General features: G+C 41.8%; 1 protein-coding gene across 1 annotated transcript in view; it reads left to right on the forward strand.

Annotated features, from left to right (window-relative positions):
• NDST4 (N-deacetylase/N-sulfotransferase (heparan glucosaminyl) 4) overlaps window positions 1-27,504 on the forward strand; it is an 81,316-nt gene that overhangs the window by 49,935 nt on the left and 3,877 nt on the right. The window contains exons 6-11 of the mRNA XM_009895419.1: window positions 17,271-17,453; window positions 18,990-19,086; window positions 20,230-20,353; window positions 21,633-21,807; window positions 22,932-23,102; window positions 25,471-25,580. Coding sequence (XP_009893721.1) covers window positions 17,271-17,453; window positions 18,990-19,086; window positions 20,230-20,353; window positions 21,633-21,807; window positions 22,932-23,102; window positions 25,471-25,580 — 860 coding nt within the window. The remainder of the gene's footprint in view (window positions 1-17,270; window positions 17,454-18,989; window positions 19,087-20,229; window positions 20,354-21,632; window positions 21,808-22,931; window positions 23,103-25,470; window positions 25,581-27,504) is intronic.

Here is a 27,504-nt window from a genome sequence, read left to right on the forward strand (position 1 = left end):
AACCTGCAACTAAAACTTGAAAAAGGCAAGAACTGAGTATCTGCTAGCCTTTCCTAACTTCAGAACATGCCACCAGTGAAGGCACTGGCAAATTCTCTTTTATCCCCTCCTGAGCCTTGACAAGCAAGCGGTTTACAGAAACCCTATCCATTACTCAGGTTGGAGTTAGCAACTTCAGCAAATATATTACAAATAAGTATTAAGTTCATACACCAAAAATGTTTGCATTTCTATGAAGCAATACCACATAGATGGTTAAATTAGCAAATGCCCAAGTGACATCACATTAGGATAAAGAGTTTGCAGAGATTGTCAAGGGGATCTTCCAATGGATTTTTTTTTTTTTTAAATGGCTTCTACTGAAAACTCTGTGGCTCAGAGATATTTTCACTTTCTAATTTATGAGTCTTAAAGATGAGTCATGTCTGGCAGAGATGATTTAGTAGTATGCAGAGGAGGGATAAATTCCACCAAGACAGACAGAAATCAAACCAACTTTCCTTTGAGTTTTAATGAGGGTTACAAGAATCCCAGCCAGAGCTTGCCAGGATCCAGCTAATGCAGAAGGCTGCTCAAGTCTAGAGTTTGGGGTTATTCTTTGCATAAACACTTCAAAGCAAAGCTCATTAAAGTTAGTGGAAAAAGTCTCAGTGAACAGCATAGGTTTGAAATAAACCTAAATAAGAGCAACTCTTTCAAAAGGTACCAATCCAACTCCTCTCTGAAGGGTTTCATTCATTTGGAGGCTTAGAACAATAACAAGGAGCTTCAGATGTATTTACAAATAAGAAATACACATACAATCTGGGACGGAAAATGAGACATTACTGTGGCTGTTGGAGTTTCCTTTACTATTTTATACAAGAAAAGCAATGACACATTCAACAAATATTTTTTTTTCCCCTTGCTAGACCAAAGCTAGCTAGTCAATCAGTGCTGTGTTATTATCAGGGATGTTATTTACTTTGTGGTTTGGCAAACAATATCAAAAATCAGTTATTCACTACATCCTAATTAGGACAGAACTCTTAAAAGTCATAGCATCAGAACTTCCATGTCAGTGGTGAAAAAGCAGCAAAACCACCACAATCAGTAGAATTAAGCAAGGGAAGAGGAAAATAAAAACCCGAACAGACATACATCTAAAACTTCATTCAAAAATGTAAGAGTTTTGTAAAACTGCTTTTGTGCCTAATCTAATTTTGATAGTAAAATAAAACTTTTCTTCAAGAGTAAGATTCTTGCCACTGTGCTGCGACAGCACGTATTTCTGTATTAATTGTAGTTAGATCTTAAAATAAGAGAGTACATTACTACTCGAGAAAGTATGTTGCTACTCAAGACAGATCTTCAAAGCCAGGAATTTAATATGAAAAAGCATCAGCCAGGAAGAACGCCACATTCTTAATCTGAACATAACACTACCCAGCTATGTAAATGGGATAGAAGATTCTCTGGCTCTGACCAGCATTCTAGCAACCCCATCCCTTGTGAAAAAATATTTAGGTTTTCTGCAGGTGTACAACATTCCACTGCTTCAACAGAAAAAAACAGTCAACTTAAGACTTTTTAAAATTTATTTACTTCTTAAACGATTTCAAACAGCATCATTTCCTCTTCTCTCTTCCTAGACCTTGCCAATTCTTTATAACCTTTTTGCAGTGCTTTGAGGTGCTTTCAAAGATTATTTCCTATAATGTTTTCTTCATTGGGTTACATAACTATAAAAACATCTATGGCATTTCAAGGAGTTAAATGTTTCAGTCATTTTCAACATTTTTATTCTACTTCTCATTATTTACTTAGCTTAATTGCCCTTTAGAATAACTTTATCCATTCCCAGAATATATTCGTAAAAACCCCCTTCCTCTTTGTTCACTTCACCAGTGCTGTGCCATATTCCTTTTCTTTGCCGCCTGTATTTTTTTTTTAATACCTTCCACTCAAACATTAACCAACTTTACACGCACTTCTGTCTTTAACATACTCAGTAGAAAAAGACAAGTTAACTGCCATTAAAACCAACCTGCATTAAGGTACCATCTTACTTTTGAAAGAGAAGTTCAGTATGAAAGCTGCAATGTGCCAATCAGAGCAACGTATTTTCTACGGCACGCTCACATCATCCGCTATCATGAACATGGAGCATGAGGCAGAGGGAGCAAATGGGATGAACAGAGTAAATTCCGTGCTTTGCTTCAAAATGTAAACCATGAAAATTTATAATTGGAAAAAACACCACATTCATAAAATACAGTTCCCAAACTGAAATACTTTCAGCAACAAAAAGCAGTTTTTTCCATAAGAAAAGTTAGGGAACTCTGTTGGAGGTTAATTTTAAGGAGGATTTTCCACATCCAAATGTCAGGCTCAAAACTAAGTGGGTTCAGTCCCTGTTCTCTGACCATTGCCCTTCGTTCAGTCTCCTGAGAAACGCTCTGACATATTTAAAGCATGCTTTTACAAATTGTTCTATATATCACATCTTCAGCATCCGCAAGGTCTTCCCGTATCTGTTTTCTAGCTCATCTCCTTTACTCCCCTGCTTCACAGACAATAAAGAACAGTCATAAACGTTTAACAGCCAAGATAAGCTAATAAATACAGCCCTAAATATTATCGCCCCTACAAACAAGAGAGTAATTTCTCCTAAAAAAAATCTCTTTAAACCAGACAGCTTTTTATTAAGCCAGCAAGCGACAGCACAAAAGGCACCTCAGCTGAACACTAAAGCAAAAATAAGTGCATCAGGCTTGGAGAAGAACCAGCCAGACCCACTTGTTTAGTTGAGTAGTCAATTAATTGGATTTACTTGCCAGTCTGGTGTATGTTTTTCTCATTATCTGCTCACCTTGAAAAGCTAATGGGTAATCCTTAATACCTCCACCCCCTTTCCTGCAGTACCCTTCCCATTTTCTGCTCCCCTCTAGCCCCATTTTGGGTCCGCAGCCACCAACCCCTTCTGTGACAGTGTTAACACTGAAACAAAATTAGTTGTAGACCTTGCTGTGTACGCAAGGGCAAAGTTCCTTGAAAAGTATGACACAATCTCTGGCCACAATCAAACAGCAGAAAAGCCTGCAGAAAATGAAAGCTATTATGAGACCACCACCACCTCAAGATATTCCCACCTTCCATTCTGGTCACAGTGAATTAAGATTGTCCACAGCCTGAATGGAAAAAGTCAGATATCCCTAGAGAGGTGGTTAAATTGAAGATCTCTAGCAAGGATCAGATTGTTACTTATATCCAGTGTCTTAATTCATTAGATGCTTCTCTTTTCCTATCCTTCCTTCTCCTTGTTACACACATGAACTTGGCTGGGCTAACTCTTCCTTTCCCCTTCTTCTCACAGGGTGTTTTAATTCCATCTCCCACTGTCTCCTTTTCGTAGTTCCACCATAAAGAACTTGCACAGGCCATTCCTGCAGTTTACTTCTATATCTCTCTCTAAAAAAATTTCTTCACTCTAGATTTATACCTGCATCACCACGTAGTATCTAGAGATACATGCATGCCCTGCACAAAATGGGTTTTGTCCTCAAAACCAACAAAATAAGACATATTTGCAACTGACACATCAAGCCATTCTTGAAGTTTAAAAAAAAAAAGAAAAGTGGCAGAAAAGGGGAAAAGTTAAACACTTCTTTAAACTCCTCTTCCTACTTCAATCAAACATCCCTAAGAAGCTTTAGCTTGAGATGAAATGTGGCATATGAATTTCAGGAAGATTAGCTGCTTTTCTGGGAATTTGGTTGTTGAGAGTGAAATCAGACTTCTGATTGAAAGGTAACTTTGAACTCAACTCAGGAGGAGCTACAGACAGTCCATAATAGGGTACATTATTCTTCTAACTTTGAACAATGCATGCTCACACGTTGCAGAGAGGCAAATTCTTTGTAGGTGTCATGGGACACACTTAATTTTGAAGGCCACTTAAATGCATTTACATTTTTAAACTCTCACCGTGACTAAAGGGTTATTGTTTGTTTCCAGTCTGTTAGATCTAGATTCTGCATGTCCCACACGTGCCATACTTGGAACATTTTGTTCTCGTATCCTGCTCTCACTCATCACAGAAACAGATGAGAATCCCACGTTATTGCTTCAGAATATGAAAAGTAAATGCAGAGAGGGGTTAATTTATACCTTCCACAAGAGATTTGGGAGTGTTATTATGAAACATCTTGAGCGTTAATAATATTTTTCTTTTTATTTGCTTTGTTTCTCTGAGCATAGCTGTAGAAAGAATAAAAAATAACCTTGGGCATCGTAGGAAATACGCTGCAATCCAAAAGTAATTCATAATGCAGTTCTGCTAAGGGCCCTGTGAACAGAGCATCTCAGCATATTTCAGGAATGGGAAAAAAAGCAAGCAACCTCCCCGCTACAAAAATGTCAATACTTGTTGAGCCATAATTAGCAGGCTGCTGCCTATAGGGACAGGCTTGTCCCTCTCCAACACGGGAAGAGGGGTATGACCATTCTACCAGATTAAAAGGGAGCTTTGTTATTAACCAGCTATGTCAGAATTTGTCTTAATGGTCACAAACATACCAAATCAAATGAAAAAGAGTTGGACCTTATTTTTCTTTGTACAGGGGCCCATTAACCTGCCACGAGAACATAAAAGAACCATTTTACCACATGTAAGTGAACGTTACGGCAAAGAACAAGAGAGTGGCCAGACACTCGTCCCTGTAGAGAGGCCCACGGGGTTGCCATCCCAGGGGCATCCCAGCCAGAGCTGCCTGGGCAGGCAGCATCACTGTAGGACACAGTCGTTAGCCTTTGACTGAGGAAGAGGGTAGTATCTCTTCTTTATTCAGAAAAATACTTACACCCCACACACGTTGGACATCAGAAACACACTTGTTTTCTTCCTGCCACAGCACGTACTAAGGTTCAATACAACCAATATACATTTGTTTTGAAAGACAGCACGCTACAAAAGTGCCTGTATTGACAGCACAATCGCCCCTTCCCCTGAAGATACTTCCTTTTGCAACCAGAAGTCCTGTAAGCACTGATAACATGATAGAAATATTATAATACAAACATAAAAGTTGAAGCCACTTTTATCTTCCAACTCCAGGTGTATGATTAAATCCACTCCAGCCTTGCTCAGGCTTTTGAATCTTTTTTCCCCTTTGTAAATCATTCTTTTCTCCTTCATCCCACATGGCTACCCCAGCTGCAAAGAGCTGGTATGGGAAAATATTATCCCATGGAAACTCAAGCCTTCAGCAGCATATTTAGAAACTAATTAGCTTGAAACTCAAAGCATGAAGAAAATATTTCAAGGATAACACATCTCCGTTCTTTCTTTCATGACATTTTCGTTCTTTATAAAAGCTGATACTCCAACACCATGTGTTTTGGTACTTTATCAGAATTACTTCCCAGCATGTTAGGTGATGGCAGAAATAGTAATAAATGACTGTGTGTCAACAAGAGGGTTATTGGGTAAAGAGAAAAAGAATCTGTTACCTTCAAGCGCACACCATACAATAATTTATTAAAGTGTCAGGAGCAAGCCTTTAAGGTAAAAATGAGCTGACTCAGAATTCTCTGATTATTGAAAATGAATCCTTAATAGAAGTAAATGGACAAGAACAAAATTTCCTTGCTGTGTTCGCCATTCAAAATTAATTGGAAAGTGGCTGATTTGAGAATATTATATCCTCTAGTGAACTGAAAATGCTGTATTTTTTTTTTTCCTCTGAAACCAAGAGTGGAGAATTAAATTAACTCTGAGATTTGTTTGCTCAGAGTAGGCCACCAAAATGGATTAATTAATCATCATTTATGAATACTCTATAACATAGAGCAGTCAGCTCTTCATAAAACTGCTAGTATAGCAACATGACAGTAGAACAGTTATAAAAACAGATGATAAATTTCCTGCATCTCCAATCTATATCAACTTGCCCGGCATTTCTTTCTTTGCAGTCTGAAAGAAAGTATCCCCATGAAAACTCTTATTCAGTGTTTCTAAGAGGGCTCAGTTGAAACAGGATGATTTACAGTTTTTCTACAACTCTGTGTGCTGTGCAGCGTCCTGGGCAGTAATTTCCACGGGGAATGTCAGTATTGCTCTGAGAGACTTTACCTTCCTCTACCCAGAGACTATGAAGTGCCACATTAATGATAATAGACATAATTCATTCCATCATTCAAAACACAGTTACAACCAGATCTTATTTAAGCACATCTATAAAGAGAAATGTCAGAGAAACAGCCATTTATGAACGTTTATGCAAACTAATAATCATTTTGCCCATTATTTGCCATTAGCAGATACGTGAGCACGTTTCTCCCAAAGGTCAGCCGCCTCAGAGGATTATGGCTTAACTCATTGATTGGAAGGGTAAACAGAGAGAAAAATGATTGAAGATCCAGTTAAAAAAAGAATAAAAGCACTGTCACTGGGTCAGGCTACTGTTGAACTTAGTGAAGTCCTGTTGAAGTGAATAGAGCAGCTTGCACCTGGGCCCGGTGTACTGAACTGCCATCTGTGAAATACTGGGCTTCCTCTACGGGTGTGAACACCAACGAGCCACCCAGCAACCTGTCATGCACCTACCATGCTAAAGCAAATGCTTCGTTTAAGGTGGTTGGTTCACCAACCTTAAAGTCCACATTGACTTCGGGACTAGTTTCATCCTGCCTGAAAATGCTGTCTTCCCTAGAACCTGCCAGAGTAGCCAGGGGACATCTCCAAGCTGTGAGATGACAAAGTTTAACCCCAAGTCATTGCAGGGGAGAGAAATGTGACAGAGCTTTCCCTGGTGACCCGCAGTGAGACTCGAGTCAAGCACACAGCTTGGCTCAAATGCAGCGTTCATAAATATTTATTACCACTGTGATTAGCTGTTTGGCAGCCCGGCCACTGCTGGCTCCCCTGGCTGAATGCTGTCGAGCTGCGAGCACAGATTCCTGAGTGGCAGAATCTCCTCTTACCCAGGAATCGCAGCCAGGCAGGTACTACATGCGCAGAGCAAACTCTCTTAATTATATCTCATCATATCCTCTACGGTCCACATAACGAAGGTTTAATGTTGCTTGAAACATAAGCATCGTATTTAGATTTCTTCAGAGTAATGAGAGCGCTGTTTATTTCCATTAAAATAAAAGTCAACAGGAAGACATTTTCTGACTATTTTCCACTCACACAAGTAAGAGGCCCCATAAGATATTTTGGAAATTCTGGAAAAGTAATTAGTTTTGCTGCAGAGATATTTAATCTGTGCTAAAAAGTGATCCCTCCTGGATTATCTGTAATATCTACATGCTTCTAAAACATGTCATTATTTAATTGGATATTAGGCATTTATAAACAAGCGTGCACAAGTAAGAAAGCAAAACTGACCCTCCCTAGAAATAAGGCCAAGCGGTGGGAAAACTTGGGAGGGGTTGAAGCAGCAAAGCCTGCAGGCTGCTTGATGGTCATGGCTCCAGCCTGCGCGCTCAGCTAGCATCCGTCATCTCCCCATACACATGGCTGTGCAATGCCAAGCTAAATATTATCATCCACATGGATTCCAGCACTTGGTTTAACCGCTGGGTTTCAGTGTTTCTCACAACCCTTGCCAGGATGTCCCTTGTCCTCGATAGCCCTGCTCCGTGTTGCAGAGTAGACTTTGTGGCACAGTCCCTCTCACCTGGCAACACCAGCTAAGAAATAAAAGCAGGAGCTCCACGGATGCAGTCAGATACACTGATCAGTGCTGTCATTATTTCACTTCCACAGACCCAAAAGCAAGTTTTACTTTGCCCACATATACAGGGGAGTGTACACAGTGTATTATTTAGAATATTTTTTGCATTTTTCCATGCCATGATAAATACAAGGCTTATAAGACAGCACTGCCTACGGCACACCACTCAAAGACACTGCAGAGGACCTTGGACTAGTGCTGGCCTGTGGGGGTCATTCACCCATCAGCTCAGGCCAGCCCTCCTGCTGCAACGGCAGTACTGTCAGGACAATAGTTGTGACATTAAAAAAAGGAAGGGAGAATTATTATTTCGGTGCATTAAGAGAGAAAGCCTCATGATTTTCTATAGATGCAGCCAGAGTGGGATGTAATTTGGTATCACAAACCGATGCCAAGGAATACTCACATTATTCATTGGCACAAAATAATTAAAGCTGAACTGATTTTTATCTGCAGAGGATTATGACTAAAGAGGTCAACAGCCTCAACCAGTATTTTGTAGTTGCTTGAAAGAATTAAGAAGGCGCACACAACATACACCATCAAGGAAAAGGGTTATTGATAGCTATCTCCTTACACAAACTGCTGTGATCATCTCTCAAAACTGAAGACCAAAACCACCTCAGACTTTTTAGAGCTGTATCTTTGATGACACTTGTGTTATTCTGCCAGAAATGGTTGGTGTACCAACCCAACTTAAGACAATTGTACCCAAATCTGTTTTCATCTGGTTCATTTGTGTAATTTGAACTTGGGTTCAATTCTTGAGTCTGAACCAAATAGATTATTATTTTTTTTTTTAGAGGAAGTTTATAGTCTAAGGAAGTCTTTTCAATGGAAAAACACAGAGGGCAAAAAAACAAGTTCCCGTAGCATTAATTTCAGTTAAAAAAGAAAATATTTGCTTGTAACAGAAGGACAGAATTGCTCTAGACTTCTGCAAAGACTTCATGGGACCCACAGATGTAACTGGTAGCACCGCATTTGCGCAGAATTCATTACACTTTGGCCACAATTAGATGTACTGCTGATCACTTATACAAGTGTGACAAATGAACAGATATTAAAAAATCCATTTAGTTTTTCCACCCTAATGCAGCTATGCACTGATTGCATAAAGTCATCAACAGCAGCAGTTATTTTTTCACAGGCTCTGAAAGCATGCCCTAATAGTAAGAAAAAATCCACTGGTTTTTTTTTTTTTTTTAATTGCAGGCTTTAAAAAAAACCAAACACACAACAAACCAACAAACTAATGGAGTGGAACCTCCTAACTAGCTTTCTTCATCTAGGATCCCGTACATTAGGGGTATCAAAGATGTATATTATATGGGAAACAGATGCTGTGTTGGAATGTGGCCGATTTAGCCTTTATTTTAGAAGTGAGACTTGGGTAGATATTGGAAAATAAAAATAAAAAACAAACATACCAACTTTATTCTCATAGGGAAAGGAAAAACGCACAGGATTTTTCTGTCAATAATAAAGAATTCATTTAATCATAGCAACTAAATAATGCAAAAGTAGAGAGTGTTCCTGGGTAAATGAGAAACAATTTTGCTCTTTGACTAGGGAATGTTAAAACAACACAGATACAACTACAGCATTTGTACAGCTGTCCCAAGGCCACGTACCACCACTGATGGACAGCAGCTTCCCCTCCCATCGCCGGCAGCGCTTCGGGTGGAATACAGACACTCGAATGAATATGGGCATGGGAAATCAAACGCCGTTCAACGTTTTTGTTTCCCCTTCAATCAAAGACAAAAATGTTTCTTTCCAAACACTGTCTTTGTTGCTTTCTTTAGAGATACCGTGTTTGGAAAATATTTGATTATCCTGTCAAGAACGCTAAAATATAGAAAGATGTGCAGAGTGGAAATAGAGTAAAAGTAAAAAAGCGATTTTCAGGCATATAAATGATTTTGCTTCAGTAGCAGGAGGGTCATGAATATGAATAGTGCTGAATTCTGGAGAAACAATTTGTCATTATTAAAATTAGCGCTTTGTCAACACAAAAAAATCTCCCTCCCAGCTCCCTTTTTGTGGTGCTGCACAAACAGCTGCATTAAGGGCCGGAGTGTTCTGGGATTCATTATCAGTGAATGGGGCTCTGGCTCATAAGGTACAAGAAAAGTCTGTAATCCATAATAGGAAGCTGTCAGGATGTGAAATATATTAAACACTCAAAACTGAAAGAGGTATTTCTGTGGTCAGCCTAGCATAGAGCTACTTGGTATTAGTAAATGGACACTTGACAGTTTTGCATTTCTCAGCCATGACATCCCATTTACACATTCAGAAATACAACATGCTGCCATCTAGATCCAATTATGAGAGTTTGCTCTTGGAGCAACCGTACAGCATTTTCGGAGCACAATGGAAAAAGACAGAAGAGCAAAATTCATTTTTCTGGGAAACATTCACGCAAGAGAGGAGCAGAGAAGCACAGTAAATATGCTAGCACATTTCCACAAGAACAGGATGCCTGCACCATATATTTCCCAACACATCTTTGTTTTGCACGAGGTTGAGCCATACCCCTGGTTTATTTTGCATGCCTTAATTCCTCCCTTCTTGCAAAGTTTATTTAAGAGGTGCAGAAGCAAGGAAAAGTGTTGTTAAAGACAGCAAACAAGTTCCTCTTAGAGGAGCAGGATTCACATGCAAGACCTATCTCTGTTCCCAGGCTTTCCAGCAATGGGGCAGGGCCAGAGGACGAGCGGGAGGAAAGGACCTAAAAGGGAACGTTGGTCCTATTTCATTAGTGAATGGCTGAGAGGAGGAGGTGGATCCCATTTACACATAGGCGTTGTAATTGATTTTTTCATTGAGAGTCCTAGATTGACAGACAGGCAGAGTTTCAATGTCAACATAAAGGTATCAGGCAATATTTAATTGCCAATATTGGATAGCCATCCTTGAAACTGGCCATGTACACCAGTGGGATTGGTTGGGTTACGCTTCAGCTGGAAGCTGGAGCATTAATAATCCTTTTTTCCAGGAATTTCTGTTCTAGCGTGTAGGCATACGTTAGTCTCAAGGAGAAACCAGAAGCTTTGTGCTAATTTCATAACTGTTGTAATTCACTAAGCTAGAGGGCAAGGACACTGGTGGCTATGGAGCGTGGGCTCCTGGGGAACACAGAGGAAGCGGCCTTGTTTAATATCAGCTCCTGTACAAATCGAGACAACTGCAGATTTCACTCAGGCTGGAGGGATTCGCACCAGCTGAGGGTAGGACTTACCCTCAGTCATCCAAAGGCATAGCTTTGAAGTGAAACATCAAACAGCCCTGCACTCCCAGCTGCACATCTAGCAAAAACTAGAGCCTGCAGTAAACAAATGCACACACAGAAGGGGAGAGTTTTAAAAGCAAAAGCAAATATGTCCTGGTTTTGGAAATCACTTTACCCTTTGACTTTCAGGATATTTGTGTTCCTGGTGGTCACAAGTAGTAAGGAATTTAAGCCTCTGGCATCATAGCTAAGTGGCTAATGGGATCTTCATAGCTACCTGGCTACTGCTAGCTTGATACGGGTCACCCAGCCAGTCTGAGAATCCCACCAGAGTTCAACACTCTCTTGCAAACTTCTCTTTAAAGCTATGTCCACGCTGCAGGATCTACAGTGGTTTGCAGTTCTCTGGGATGATCCTCCCAAAAAAGACAAATAAGATTTCCGGTCTTAGAGCAGACTAGCATCCTAGTGCCCTCCAGAGACAGGTAGCGAACCTTCATCCAAAACCAAGTGCTTTCAGTTAAGATTGTACTTAAGAGGACATAAACCTCTATATTCTGCATTAATAGGTACCTAGGGCTGTGCATCTGGAGAAAGTGCACAAGCTCCGAGTACAGAATGCAGTTTTGGGGCACTTCAGGCAGATCTAGCATGGTTTATATGCCAATAATTTTGAAAGAAGCTCTTTATTTTCCTCTACTAGCTAATCTAGATTTCATTTTGTGTATATAACACAAACATGCATACACAATTTCTGGATATAACTGAGTTTAAAAAGCCCTGGAAACAAGAACCAGACAGTCTAGTGGTGTAGTGGTGCTGTCATTAGTTTACAAACAGTCCCATAAGTGTCACCAGTTCAGGTTTGTTGATAAGGCACTAACCAAATATTATGGTTTAGGACCAGAGGAGCTGGTAAATAGCCAGATGCAGGACGTAGCTTCTGTTGGATTCTGTCAAGTGGAGGAAGTGTAAAATACCCTTTCCTTCCCCCTGCCCACCACCAGCCTAATGGAAGTAATATGATTTATCAACCAGAATGGCACATTAACTGCACAGGTGGTCTGAGAAATTTAGGACTGCTGTTCTCCTCCCACCTCTTTCTTTTGAGCAGAGAAATTGCAGACCATTGTGGCCATCTCTGAAATGTTAATGCAGAGCAGGTAACAGACACCAGAAGAAAAAAAAAAGCCCATTACAATAGTAAAATCAGAATTTCCACAGCTCTCCACTCATTCCCATTTAATATAGTTATAAATAAGATGCTCCTAGAAGTGCTACTTTGGTCACCCTAGGGAGAGGAGATTCATTCTTTGCAAATCACAGCATCCCTCTCTGTGCCTCAGTTTTGTCACCAGCAAAATGTAAATCTCAGATTTCTCTTTTTTGGCGCAACTCTTTGAAAGCCATAGCTAAAAATCTGTAGCCGCTTCTTACAATAAAATGAGGGGTTAAAAAAATAATTAAAAATAGTGTTTCTGTAACAAAAGGACCCTGGCTGCAGAAAAGGGAAAGTGATTTTGAGAAAAATGTATTACAGGGTATTAGAGGGAGGCAGCGACTGAGATCTGGATGAGAGGGTGGATGGCAGAAAGAGAGAAGAAAACAAAAAGGAAGTTTTCCTACCTACACTTTTAGCATACTTTCCTCTTCACACCTCTCAAAATATGAGTGATCACAGCAACAGGGACAGAGGGAGAGATAAATTGGCAAAGCTAGTAAGATACTGCATCAGTACCAAACTATAGCATCATTTGAACACTGCTGTCCTGCAAAGTGACTGTGTTCTGGCACCCACGGGGGAACACAACCATTAAAGTACCACACAGCCGACCCCATTTCCCACAGAGGGGTGGCTAGAGAATGCGTAGTGACAGCAAGGGATTTGACTCAGGGCCTCTCTGCACGTTTGTGTAACACACATGGCTCGTGGCGGTTTAACCTTAAGAGTAATGCAATGCAGCCACAGCCCTTTCCCCAGCCTCAGGAATTTGAAAAAAATTTATTGCCTTTGTGCCACACCGTTGCGCAGAGCAGCATCCTGCCTCCCTCCTAAAAGCATTATCCCTACCATGATGAAGTGCTGCCTGCTGGTTAGTGTCGGTCTCTGTGCTGTAGCTTACTTTTTGTCATAGAAAGTACGAAAACAAGGCACTTTCATTTACCAGTTTTGCTCAGAGCGCTGCAGGAGAGGGCAGTCCTTGGTTTTCACTGGTTTCCTCCCTCTTGCCCACGAGGCTGGTTCTGAAGCCTTTTCGGGTCTACCTAAACAGCACAGCAAAGCAGTGCAACAGCAGTGTGTGTCCCAGAGCCACCAGAAATATCATGCTAGCTCAGCACGTTTTGACATTATTGCATTTCCTATGGATTGATGCATCAGCATGAAAACAAACTTTTCTGTCCATCCATGCTGTAAACATGAACAGTTAATACCAATCTGCTTTTGACTCAACTGATTTGGAGACAGAAAGCAAAGAATTAGATACGGTTTTATCCCATGTATAATGCATCATATTTGGGGTTTTTTTTCACTTCAAAGAAGATCAATGAAGCAAAAGAAGTCAAGAGAGATGTCCAAGATCTTTTGACTCCATAAAAAATGATCAATTGGATCTTTCGGATGGGACTGCAGCCTAATGAAACTCTTAAAATAAGCTAATGTCCATCTCCTATAAGTCCCTTTCTACATAAAAAAAATCATTCAAATTCAAGTATAAAAAAGCAAGTACACTTACTTGCATATGTTATTTGCTACAATAATATTAAATTGCTGCAATAATATTAAATGTCATTGACAGACCTTTTAGCACTTACCAAAAAACACTTCAGAGACAAGAGGATATTCTCTATCAACATTTCCTATAAGTGTTTTCCCTTTCAGCATTTTAGAATAGTTTACAGGAAGCACTTGTCACATTTTGAGGAGCTGAGCTCTAAACTCGAAAGCATAAGTTTGTGTTGGGGTTTTTGGAGGGGGAAAGAAGGTCAGTAGACTGGAAACCCAAAGAAGACGATTCATTATCTTGCTTACAAGTTTTTTGGGATACTACATATGGACGTGCCCAAAGACGAGGGCAATTTTAGCGTTGTCTCCAGTTATGTCAAACACTTTCAGTCATAAAATGCAGAGGCACTGGAATCCACAAAGTCAAGCCGACAGAAAAAAGATCTTGTGCAGTTGCCAATCTTTGCTCAGCAGAGGCTCAGAACAGAATAAAAGTGAAGAATAAATTACCTTTTGTGAAATAAAGTGGGCAGTGTGCAAACACACTGCAGATGGGCCATGAGGGACACTTTCTCCTAAGCTCCATCCATCTTCACCTTATAGAAGTACTAAAAGCCTTATCAATAATTTAACAAACTAATGGACATGTTTTTAAACATTGTGGGCTGACTCTTAAAGAAGCGCCACGCTGGCAGAGAAGAATGGCGAAAGTGGAAAGCTTGTGGCTTTTTTCTTCTGTGGATATTTGAAAGTCAGGGCAGCGTGGCGTGCTATAGACACGGTACTTTTGTCAACAGACTAGAGCTTCAGCCTGGGACCGCAAAGCAGCAATGCACTGAAAGGCACACTTCATCTTCACATGCATGTTTTGCAGTTGTTCTAGGTGTGAAGGTCAAGTTTTGAGACTCAGCACTTTCCACCAGTTTAGCTGCTGGGGAGCCTGGTTGCCACCAGGCTGGGAGACACTTTCACAGGGCTTTTACTCAGGGACCAGGACAGCCCACCAGGTTTCCCAGCCATAGCCTACCCCTGGCAAGGCCAGCATAGAATCACCTGGGTTGGAAGGGATCTTTACGATCATCGAGTCCAACCATTAACCCAAAACTGCCAAAACCATCATGTGCCTAAGCACGATGTCTACCCATCTTCTAAATACCTCCAGGGATGGCAATTCCACCACTTCCCTGGGCAGCCTGTTCCAATCTTTGATAATCCTTTCTGTGAAGGACTTCTTCCTAATATCCAATCTAAACTTCCCCTGGCACAACCTGAGGCTGTTTCCTCTTGTCCTATCACTTGTTACTTGGGAGAAGAGACCGACCCTCACCTCTCTACAGCCTCATTTCAGGTAGTCGTAGAGAGCCGTAGAGGTCGTAGAGGTCTCCCCTCAGCCTCCTACATCTTGACATCTCCAGCGTATCTAACATACACTTCAGGCTTTGAAGTACCGTATCCTACACACTGTCCCCTTTGTCTGGGTTGTGCAAGGCATCACCTAAACCATATCAAGCTTTCCTCGAGACGCAGAAAGGGGGGGGGGGAAATTCTCACTGACCTGAGCACACACCCTGGGTGCTAGAGACCCAGGTCTCCTGCTGCAGCTCTCAAAGGAAGAAGATGGCTGCATTTCCTGTACATCACTTTATAAGCTCATAACCAGCCCCCAGCTGTGCTGTTAGTCCCCATTCCTAATCATCCAAAAAGAGATCACCTGGATGTAGATATCTATCTGCCAAGCACACAATTTACCTGTGAATCAGGTGTCCTCACTGCTGATGACAAATCTCTTCAGTCAGGTGCTTCAGACCCCAAAATATGCATAGCTTATACCCCAGCCCTGCCTGCAGACCTGACCCAAGCTGGGCAGGGCGGGTAACACAAGTGGCTGAGCAGGCTGGCTACTGCTCATGCCAGTCTGCAGGCACCCAGCTCTCCCAGGGCTTTACAGCCCAGCTACCAAACCAAAATCAGGCACAAACAGGCCTGGAGCTGGAGTGCTGAGCCTATATCCCTTCTCCAAACCCAGTCCAACCTGAAGGTGAACGGATTGCTGCCCCTGGTCTTCACAAAGCTGAGGCTTTATTTTCCTTTTCCAGAAATTTAATCATAGAATCATAGAATGGTTTAGGTTGGAAGGGACCTTGAAGATCACCTAGTTCCAACCCCCTGCCCTGGGCAGGAACACCTCCCACCAGCTCAGGTTGCTCCAAGCCCCGTCCAACCTGGCCTTGAACACCTCCAGGGATGGGGCAGCCACAGCTTCTCGGGGCAACCTGGGACACTGTCTCACCACCCTCGTAATTGCCTGCATTACGGCAGGACAGCAAACGGCTGAACTTCCCACAGCCATATTCTGGAGTTCACTGTAACCGACACTATACCTCTAATTTTTCCCTTCGTGTCAAGGCCTCCCTGAAGCACGGTATCATTATTGAGAAGTGCACTGCCTGACTTGCTGTTCTGTTTAATTGCTGTGGTCATGTTAGTTAATTTGCACTTTTTGCGATCTGCTGCATATTGTCGATTGTCTGTTTCAGAGATGGTGCTGAAAAAGAAGAAAAAATATACACTGTTCAGTTACCACTATGATGTTATTTCTTGATAACAGTGTAATTAAATTCCACTGTCATTGTGCATCCTATCTTAGGCCAATGTACTGAGTAAAACAGCCAAGTAACAACATTCACTTTGATTGTATCTTCATAAAATTAAATGACCAGCTACAGATAAACCAGGCCTTTGCAGCACAAAACTGTTTGATCCCCTCATCTAAAGAAAATACCGAGAAACATTCTTCACGTTATTCTTACAAATTAGCTTTATGCTTCTGGAAGAAATTAAGAGATCTACAAAGCAGTGGTGATATAAAGGAGAACCACAGTAAGACTGGGGAAAAGGCAGAAGTTATATTGTCTTTAAGGAGAAAACGATGATTAGCTGAGAAATCATCATTCACCAAGGCTTGAAATTTTTACATTTCAGAATTTATTCACCTGGTGAAGTGGAAGTTCCAGCCATGCTATTTTAAACAAACTCGCCAACCCCGCATTCAGAGGAGACAGCCTATTAGGCAGATTTTCAGGTTAATTCTGTAAATAGCAGCCCTGAAACAAAGCAGTGCCTACCTGTGGGATGGGAGGAGCGGAGAGGTGGCTCCCCAGGAGGTCCCGGGGCAGTGGGGACTCCGAGCCCAGGGCTCACGTATGCCAGCGCCCGCCTGACGCCTGCGCGGGGTGAGGAACAGTGAAGTAAACAGGAGGCACGCGAGAAACAACTTTATGTTGTTTGTAAAAAGAAGTCAAAACCAGAAGAATAAAAAAAGTATCTCTGACAGCATCTCCTGAATGCTGGTCCATGGGGAGCCCGTGAGTAATACATCCCTTCAGAAAAGGGATTTTAAAGAAATGGCACAGACAAGTTGGGAGATTTGACCCTCACAGAGAGGCTGGGAAGTGCGACCAGTTTAACATTTTCATCGTCTTCTTTTGGTTTGGGCGGGGGGGGAGAGGGCCCCGTGCCTGCCCTTCCAGCCAAACGCTGCCATCTCCTGCTGTCCTGCCACTGAAAGGTTTCTTTTGCCTCCCAGATCAGCATCTTCATGACCCATTTGTCTAATTATGGGAACGACCGCCTGGGCTTGTACACCTTTGCGAACCTGGCCAACTTTGTTAAGAGCTCCACTAACCTGAAACTGCAGACGCTGCCCCCAGTTCAGCTGGCTCAGAAGTATTTTGAGCTCTTCCCAGAGCAGACGGACCCTCTTTGGCAGGTAATGTCACATCCTCTTCCTCCTCCACTTACAATCCGCTTCTTAAAATAAGAATCTTTTCCTGTAAAAAAAAATAAAAAAATCTCACTTCACATTCAGATATGTTATTTCTTCCCGCATGCTGCCTTAGATTATTTAAATTTTCTTGATATCTCAGGGCAAACAATGCAGATTCGTTGCACCCCTTGATGAGGGATCACTACTGTGGACCCCTGCAGCTAGAGGAGGATTCCCCACCCTCTGAAGCCCCTTCAATGAAACAGTGAGGGAAAGGGAGGGCAGGAGGGGGCAGCGCAGCAAACACAGAATGGGCGGCTATTTTAAGAATGGAAAAGGGTTTCTGCACAGATTGACTATTTTCTATCCCTGTTTCAACTGCACAATAGTACTGCTTGTAATCTCAGCACTGTAATTTCCTAATCATTGTTACACATATCTGGCTCTTCTCCTATTCAGAATGTGATGTGCCACGCTGTGCTTTTAGCGATGCAGGCGTAAATCCAGAGTGACACCACGGAGATCTGTGCGGTTATTTTGGGCTTAGACTGGCAAAAAGGAGCAGAAAATTTCCCTATTATTTTTAGCCCAGATGCAAAAGAAGTATAAATCTATAACATTTCCATTGAGTTTAGTGGAGCTGCAGCGATTCGCATCAGTTAATGATTTTCTCCATTATATTTCCTTAACTTTATTCACTAGCAAACTGTATCTTCTATTACCAGCCAAATACTATGCAAAAGCAGTATCTATATGATAACTGCTTTAAAGAGCCGTCAATCCTAACCTTTTCTGTGGGGTCTTTTGTTCACATGTTTTTATTTTGCATTCATAGGTAGTAGACAGATAAGGAGACGAATAATATCCCACATTTCTATTTTGTCCTTCCTTTTGGGTTCTTATGTAAATTAAAATTGGCACTATGCATCTGAAACCATTTTGTCACCTAAGAAAGTAATGCCTTGAAGCTATTCAAACAGAGGTTTCCATTTTAACCTCAAATGAAAACTTGAATAAATCAATGTTTTAATCTTTTTTTTCCCTTCTTTTTCTTTTCTTTATTTCTAATGACTGAACTTAATCCTCAGTCATGCAAAACCATTTTATACGCATTGAATTTTAGTCAAAGGGACCACATAGGTGCCTACCTACGTGCCTGTGGACTCTGAGTTTATTAAATGAGCCTGACTGACGGCGAGAAGAAAATGCAGTAGTCTCACAGGGTGTGGATTTTGACACCAATCCTTCCAGGATTTGTACAACTATGTGGCATTACTGACTTCACTGGCACCCCTGGAAGGATTGGTCCTGAAGAATACCCAGGAGTTTGGTCCCTGCCTACCTGAACGCTTCCATGGATCTGTACCAGAGTGCTCAGTATCCGTCAACAGTAAACTATTAGGAGGAAATGTGGGATTTTACTAGTTAGTGTAAGGTTCTGGCGTTAGTGCATAACATTTAGATCCTGCAAAACTCATGTGCGTGCAAACATTTAGGAAACCCCCAGCATGATGTACACAACTGCCTTTTCTTCTTCAGAATCCGTGTGATGATAAACGACACAGGGATATTTGGTCCAGAGACAAAACTTGTGACCACCTACCCAAATTTCTTGTGATAGGACCCCAGAAAACAGGTAAGAAGTCGTGAATTTGTAACTGAAGCTACTCCCCGCCAGTTTTGTACCTGGGTATTTGTGTCCAACTCCCTGCTGTAGAGGTCGTGCACTCCCCATCACTACGGGGTTCAGACAGTAACTCCTTCACTGCCAACAGAAAGGGACAACTGTTGGTATAGTAAAATTGCATTCATTCACCATAAAAAAAAACCAAAACGCTGTCAGGCTGCCCTATGTTAAGATTGTTATTCAGTTCTTTGGCAAATTATTAAAAATCGTTTGAGATCCTAATTGACAATAAATGTGTTTACCACCTTGCAGGCCTCTGAGGGTCTCAGGGCATTATTTGAATTAAGCCCCGTACTCCCGCTCCCAAGACAGCTCTTACTGTTGTGGACATATTACAGAAAGCGGATGCCGAAGCAGGGAAATAAATGACTAATCCAAGATCATATAGAAATTCTGCGACAGTGACAAAGAGATGGCAGGTCTTGATTCATAGTCCAATGATAGCTTGCATAGCATGAAATCATCGAATAGCAAGTTTTGAGAGACATTCTCCAAAATTCTGTTTACCATCATATATCATTTGCAGTTGTTTTTGTCAAACAAATAACAAAAAAGTACTGTTACGGGGATTTTAAAGCATACTTATTACATACAGGCTTGTTAGCGTTTACTCCTCAAATTGTTACAATTTACTCCTCAATAGCAGACCCCCAGGAAAAATACACAGGGGACAGGAGTGCAGTTGTGGGAGCAACAAAACCCTAATCCCCCAGTTAGTGCTTTGGAAAAGTTTTGTGCAGCATAAATAGTTTGAAAACAAACGTGTTCAGGCCAAATTCCCTCCCTGGTTACATACACCGTCAAGCAAGCAATGTCATCAACAGCAATATCGTGCCTGCATCAGAGGGCAGAATTCAGAGTTTGGAAACGGGAAGAGTGTGCTGAGCAGAGAAGTCAGCACGTATTCCCCCCTCCCTCTGAAAGCCCCTTGTGCTTACACAGGCCCTTCATCAATAGGCAACAGTCTTAGAAAAGCTAACCTAATTTTCCTCTATATCTCAGCCTGCATTGATTTTAAGTACTTTCTTGAATGAATAAAGTCAAAGGGGTTTTTTTTCTGTTTCCTAATGGCATCTCTTTTTGTTGTCGTAGGAACAACAGCACTTTATTTATTTCTTCTGATGCATCCTTCCATTATCAGTAATCTCCCTAGTCCAAAAACTTTTGAAGAAGTTCAGTTCTTCAACGGAAACAACTATCACAAGGGAATTGACTGGTAGGAAGAATAACAAAAAAGAAGTGTTCATTATTAATACATGGTAAATCACAATGGAACAATTACAGCAGCATGTATGACATCGACATAATTACTGGATGAATTTGTTATGCTTGGCATTATCAGACAGAAAGAGAAACTAATTTGTAATGATGGGACATTTAATCAAGTCCTTAATTTTGTTTAGATATTACAGTAACAATTTTCTTATTTTTTTCACAAATGAATACAATAGCCAGCTCACTTATCATGTCTGTCTTCATGCTGAATAGCAGCTCTGTCTATTCATAACTGTATCTATACTGAATTACACTCCTTTTCTTCCAAAGCGGCTTTTCATGAAGTAACATTCAATTTGTCTCTTCATGAGAAAAAAACAAACCCTCACTGTAAAGCATTTCAGCTGGTATTCCTATCACAATTTTAAATATTGCTTTTATTATTTTTGCTTAAGAAAAGCATTTTTGTAAGGCTTTCGTTTCCACAGGGGACAGCACATCTCATCCTTGTGTGAAAACTGAAATATAAGCCAAACATCACACTACACAGAAACAGATTAATCTTGAGCGGTTTCCCTTGCCCGCATACGGCACGGAGAGCATGCGGAGCAAACGAGGCTGACCGATAAAAGCAGGCTGTCCCCGCAACTACGAGACCAGCTTCTCAGGTCAAGGTGTCACGGAAAATAAAGGGAAAGAAAGGCTTGGTGGTTTTCTTCACCGAAAAACACCTCCAAAACAATTTCACCTTTTGCTTCATTTGAATTCTTCACCCTTTCAGTTGAACCTTCTGTTTTACTTACTTTTGCTTCCGATCAACTTTAAGTGGAAAAGACCATTCAAAGCCAAAATTCAAATCTTGCATTCTGAAAATGTCTAAAAGAAAAGATTTGTCAGTTCCAAAATGAAATATTTCAACGATGTTAAAATTAAATGGTTGACATTTTGAAGCTTTTCCCATTTTTTCCTCCGCTAAAACTGAACTCACTCCAAACTGGTGAAAGATATCCCTTTGACATTGAACTTATTAGCAAAAATCCCATCCATCAAAGGTAAAACCTCATTACCTGACTTCATGGAGGCTTTAGCTATTACCAGCACCATGTAAGAGCCAAGACGTGTTCCCTCTATTCCAGTTCTGGAGTGAGCTGAGGAATTCTATTTTGCTTCTTGCCAGTTATGTCTGAAAATTCACCTTTTCACCTACCATGAAATGGGAAACGCAGGGATACGACCCTTTTGTGATCCCCCGAATTCTAACTAGTTTCTTCACCTCCCAGGTACATGGATTTCTTCCCCACTCCTTCCAACGTCACCACTGACCTCCTCTTTGAGAAAAGTGCCAACTACTTCCACTCTGAGGAAGCTCCTAAGCGAGCTGCTTCCCTCGTCCCCAAGGCCAAGATCATCACCATCCTCATCGACCCGTCCGATCGGGCGTATTCCTGGTACCAGGTACGGACCTCGCCTTCAAGAAACAGCCAGTGAAATCGATGGCAGGGGATGGTGGCCAACATCAGTGGGGATTTGTGTCCTTGAGCAAGAATGGGATTTACCGCAAAGCATTTGCACTGTGTAGAAGTGGAAGGATGCGGAATGCCAGCTTTTGCAGTTGGCACCTGTGACACCAGTGTCATAAATGATGAAACTTCTCAGCACAGAGCTGCCACCAGCTGTAAACAAACAGTTTAATCTCAATTACAGCTGACACGGCGAAGAGGAAAAGCAGTGCTCCTCGTCCAGGGAGATACACAGGGGAAAATGAGCATGGCCTAGCTAGAAAATCAGAGCTCTGGATGCTGAGAATCTGGTACCTCATCCCATCCTCCAGCGTGTAAGCTGAGCAGTAGGCGGTGGTGTACAAATGTATGCAGTGTCTTCTGAAGTTTCCAAGGAGTTCAAAAGAGCTGTGTAGGGAGAGCTGTGGGGTTTTTTTTTGCTCTTCTTGGAAACAAAAGAAAGCCTGTTGTTATTCTGAGGAAATTCTGGGATGCTCTTTCTTGCCTTTTACTGAGCCCACACGTTTCCAAAACAGTCAGCACTATTTAAAACCACTATTTTTAACGAGACGTTTAAGCATGCATGTAAAATATGGTGCAGTCATACCGATAAAGGAGATACTAAAAGCAGTGTTAAAACAGCCACAAATTAATAATGTTGCAGTAAGCATAAAATACACCATTTCTGATACTGTTGTTATGAGTTCTGCAAGGAACAAAGCATGGCCCAGGGCTGCAGTTTGCACCCTTTTTAATATCTCATTTGCACCTTTACAACTGCCAATGCAAGGTGCAAAGTAATAATAATAATAAAAAAAGGCAGTAAAAAAAATAATGTGCCTACTTTGGCAGGATTTGGCTTCTCAGCTCACCTCCCGCCTGTCCCAGGAGGGCCTTTGACTTAATGGTGGTCCCATGCCACTTCCTTGCCCCTCTTGGCTCCTACCCGGCGCCGGCAGGGAGCCAAGGGGCTGCTGTGGCTGTAGCCGAGCTGGCCATGCCAGCACAGCCCACCTGACAGCTCTCGGGAGGCTTAATCTTCAGCATCCTTGTGATATGTGCCTAAATATCTCCCGTTAGCATCAGCGATCCCACGAGGACCCCGCTGCCCTGAAATTCAATTTTTATGAAGTCATTACGTCCAGCCATTGGGCGCCCTCGGAGATACGGACTCTCCAGAAGAGATGCCTGACACCCGGCTGGTATGCTGTCCATATCGAAAGATGGTTAGCTCATTACCCTGCTTCACAGGTAATTTCCAATCTGTTGTTTCACCGTGCTCGTCGGTTCTGGGCAAGTCCCAAAATGAGTCTGGCCTCATCATTAGAGGTGATGGGGTATTTCCCACTGGAACTGTTAGGAAATGCAGATTTGACAAGATCAGGATATTTGGCAGAAGTGCGTTGATTTTTCTGTCTTGTGGTGGAAAAGATGCAACAGGGAAATGCTATGAACTGTGGCCCCATGGGCTTGACGGGGGGGACTTTGGGGCTCCTTCCAGGATCAGCCAAGGTTGTCACGGCTTCTGGGTCCCACAAACAAGCAGCTGCAGCATGAGACACTGTGGGAAGGTTTGACAAATTCAGTTAGAAAATGCCAGGGCGCTTTCTAAAAAGAAATGTCATTCTGCTTCCCACTCACTCCCTTTCATAGACAATTTGTTTGATCCTGATAAGGAATTAGTCTTTCTCAGTGTTAGAGCAGAAATTCTTTGTTTTGCCCCATCTTCCTTCAGATGTTTTATTGAATTGTCTTTTATAATCATCCCCATGAAAAATTTACATAAACACATAGACCTAAAGAATATTCCCATAACTAGAAAAAAATTGTTTACAGATATAAACCTAAAGCAAACGTTTCAGTACTACAAAAATATGCATGGGCGCTCTTTACCCATCGACGTGGTCCATAGCTCAGTTCATATGTCTACCTACTGTAGAGAACGTTGTAAAAGGGTATTTAATGAGCAAGCATAATGAACAAGCATCTCCAGAGATTGCTCTATGTGGGGCAGAATTTTGCTGAAAGGAGGTAGAACTGAGTGTTGCCTATTTAGTCAGCGACCTGGAAAAACAAAAAGAAATAGAAGCTCTGTCTTTTTGCAATCCTCGCTTTTCTTTTTATACAGTCTAAGCTGTACTACAAAGAGGAGAAGCAGGTCAATCCCATTTCCAGGAGACAGGAGAAAGTCTCAGTTAGTCATTTACTTTCTCCTTTCATCTCTGGCCTTTCTGCTCTTTCATAAATGGGGAAGGAGTACTGCCTAAAGCAGCTGAGCTTGCAGCGAGGGTATCCCCAGCCAGTATTGCCCTGGGAGCACACGGGGCACGTCTCCTCATCGCCCACCACGTCCCAACTTATTCCTCCGAAGGAGAAGAGGCTGTCCCAGCAAATTCAGGGCATGTAAAGGGTGCCCAACATGCCATGCCCGGTTACCTGTGCTCCTTCTCTGCCCTCAACCGGGGCTGTGCCCCCTCTCATGCACCAGGGAGGTTTAGGATGGATATTAGGGAAAATTTCTTCACCAAAAGGGTTGTCAAACATTGGAACAGGCTGCTCAGGGAAGCGGGGGAGTCACCATACCTGGAGGTATTTAAAAGACGTGTAGACGTGGTGCTGAAGGGCATGGTTTAGTGGTGGACTTGGCAGTGTTAGGCTGATGGTTGGACTCAATGATCTTCAAGGTCCCTTCCAACCTAGACGATTCTATGATTCGCCTGATGTAGCGAAGAGCGAGTGCAGCCCTCTTATTAAACATTCAGGGACACATTGACATATTTCTTGTAAAAGCGGTAACCGCTCATGTTTCATAGTTATAGTGATTAATTTTACAAGATACACAACAAAATGCACTCATTCTTAATAAGGTGCACGCAGAGAGTGCACTCATGGTGCTTACTAATGGGCACTCAGTAGTGTGCATTCACTTGGCCTGTGCACTCAAAAACTTAATAATTCATAATAAGCCTTCACAATAAATATAAAACACATCTGCCCAGAATAGTTATTAGTAATACTGTTTGATACTCTGGTAGACTTTTGATACATTGTCTTAACGTTTGCTTGTGGAGATCAATGTACCTTTACATCACATCAATCTTTCATTAAAAACAAAATAAATAAAAAAACCTCTTTGCTAACAATTTTGCGAGCCTATATGGTTGATGGGTGGTGGTAAGTTTCAAATAAACTGACACAATATCACCTTTAAACATGTAATTGTATAGTTTCTGAACACTTAATTCTAAGATATATATCAGGTTTTTCTTATTTTTCTTATTGCATGCCAGATTTTCTACGGACACGTTGTAAACCTCAACAATATTTTTACATTCCTTATCTCTTTTTTCTCAGAATTCTCTGAGACTCAGGTTTGGCATGTGAGATTTAACTCTTGCATTTGAACAATGTGCACACACAGAATTACAAGGTGCCCACCTATACAAATTCAACATAATAAAGTAAAAAGTAAATCTCTAAAAAGTTCATCCATATGACTGTCATTAGCACTGTACAAAGTCACATGCTAAATTAAATCTGTGTTGTCACAGAAGGGAAATGCCATTCTTTCGTTAACCTTAGTCCTGTTTCTAAATAGTTAGCATATTTACCCCTGCAGTTGCTGATTATTGATGGACAGCAGCTAAGAAGTGACCCAGCTACTGTGATGGATGAAGTGCAGAAGTTTCTTGGAGTCTCTCCTCATTATAATTACTCTGAAGCTCTAACGTAAGTCTGTTCCTTTATTATCTGCCCTGTGGTGTACATACCCTCCTACCAAGATCACTTGAACATTAATTACAAACCAAGAAAAACCACATTGCAACGATGATAATTTTGCAAAGCTTGGCGTTTTCTTAAAGTTATGTTTAACACCTATCCGGTTTTCCCTTAACTTGCATACATGTAATACATTAGAGAATTTAATTGCACAGTTGCATACATTTCCATGTGCAAACTCTACTTTGCACAACATACAGAACAAATGACTGCTCAGTGTTTTGTATAAGATGCAGAACAAAGGCCCAGATTCATGTAAAAAATGTTTGCTGAGCTTGAGTGTTAGATGGGAGATGCCCCGGACATGTTTTCTCAGGGTACCCAGTTTTGCTTTCATCCATGCGCTGTTTAAAATGTACATCCAGTTGATGCGAGTTGCGCACGTCGGAGCTCAGCACACATTTGCACATCGGGCTGTTGAACCTTATGACAGTCTCCAGGAGCTGAAAACCATTTGGGTGTGAAAAGTCTGGCTCAAACGTTTTTATCCCATTCGTACAGGAGTCTAATGACAGAGATCGGGTTAGAGGCACTCAGTATGGAAGATCCATCTGGTCACATGGTTTCTTTGATTGTTTGCTTTTAACGTGGACCAAATACATCATTCCCTGATCCCATTTTCCTAGATGGTTGAGCCAATTCTGCCGACCCTTTTGCCTGGTAGTAGCACAGAAGGCACATGGCACAGAAGAATTTAGTCAGTATGCTTAAAGTTTGGTACAATTATAAGCTACTAATAGTAGATCCCTAACCTGGCAGTGCCGGGCTGAAGCGCAGCACCTGGAGCATGGGGAGAAGCTTGTATTTGCCTATGAAGCACAAAACCCTCAGACTGAGCAGCCTGAGTGTCAATGGCCTTGGGTGTCGGTGCCAAAACTGCAGGTACTCCTCAGGAGCCCAAATCAAGGTCCCTGAACTTAGGGAAAGCCCTTTGATTGACTTCCCACAGCCTTTGGTTGGGAGCTGCCAAAGGCAGCTGTGATGAGCCCAGACCACATTTCTCATCCTCGCTCCCCGGAGGGGGAGGCTTTCCCGTGAAAGGGGATTAATGACCCTCTCTTTGGGTACTCTCTCTTTGCCATTTCTCAACTCCCCGCAGGAAGGCAGAGTCTTTGCAGGGGCGGGAGTGGGCTGAACTTCTCTCTCCCCTCTTAGTCTGGCAGAAAATTGTAAGAAGCTTTTGCACTGAGCCTCTCCATATGAGGAGCATCATCTCATTACAGCCAGAAGCACTGGGCTGGGAGAGCCCTGGCATATCCACAGGCTGAGAAGAAAGTTCTTCCAAGTCAGGGTGCAAGCAGGAGCCTGCCCATGGGGTGAGAAGTAGAGAAGCCTGAACCTCATCTTCCCTGCAGGCTGCAAATCCACCAGAAAATGAGACCACAGACTGTCCACCTACCCCACACTGCCTCCTCTCTGCTTGTGATTATTGTTTAATGTTTTCTCCGCTATGGTTATTTATATAATAGGTATAAAGTGAGAGTTGAGTGCCGGTTGTTCTTTGGGTCTTAAGAATGTCGCTCTGCCAAAATCTTTTTCTAGAGGAAAAATTTGGGGTTTCAGAATATATTTATTTAAGTCATTGGTTTCTGAATCTGATAAAATACAGGGGGAGTTCAAATACACAGCTGAACTACTGATGTTTGAACAACTGCTGCTGCACATCTGCAGTGCCTTCTGCTAGGTTTTTAAAAATACACACCCACGTACATATATCTTCCTTTCTGTAACTAAATTCAAGTCAGTGGAGTCACACACCAAGAAAAAATTTGGCCTCTCATATTTGTTTGGACAGTAAAAAACAGATTGTAAACAGGTCTATAAAATTATGCAATCACTGTTCGGAGGCATCAAGAATGCAAATGTGCTGTGG

The sequence above is a fragment of the Charadrius vociferus genome, unplaced genomic scaffold (genome assembly GCF_000708025.1).
Source record: "Charadrius vociferus isolate BGI_N301 unplaced genomic scaffold, ASM70802v2 scaffold1151, whole genome shotgun sequence".
NCBI classification, from domain to species: domain Eukaryota; kingdom Metazoa; phylum Chordata; class Aves; order Charadriiformes; family Charadriidae; genus Charadrius; species Charadrius vociferus.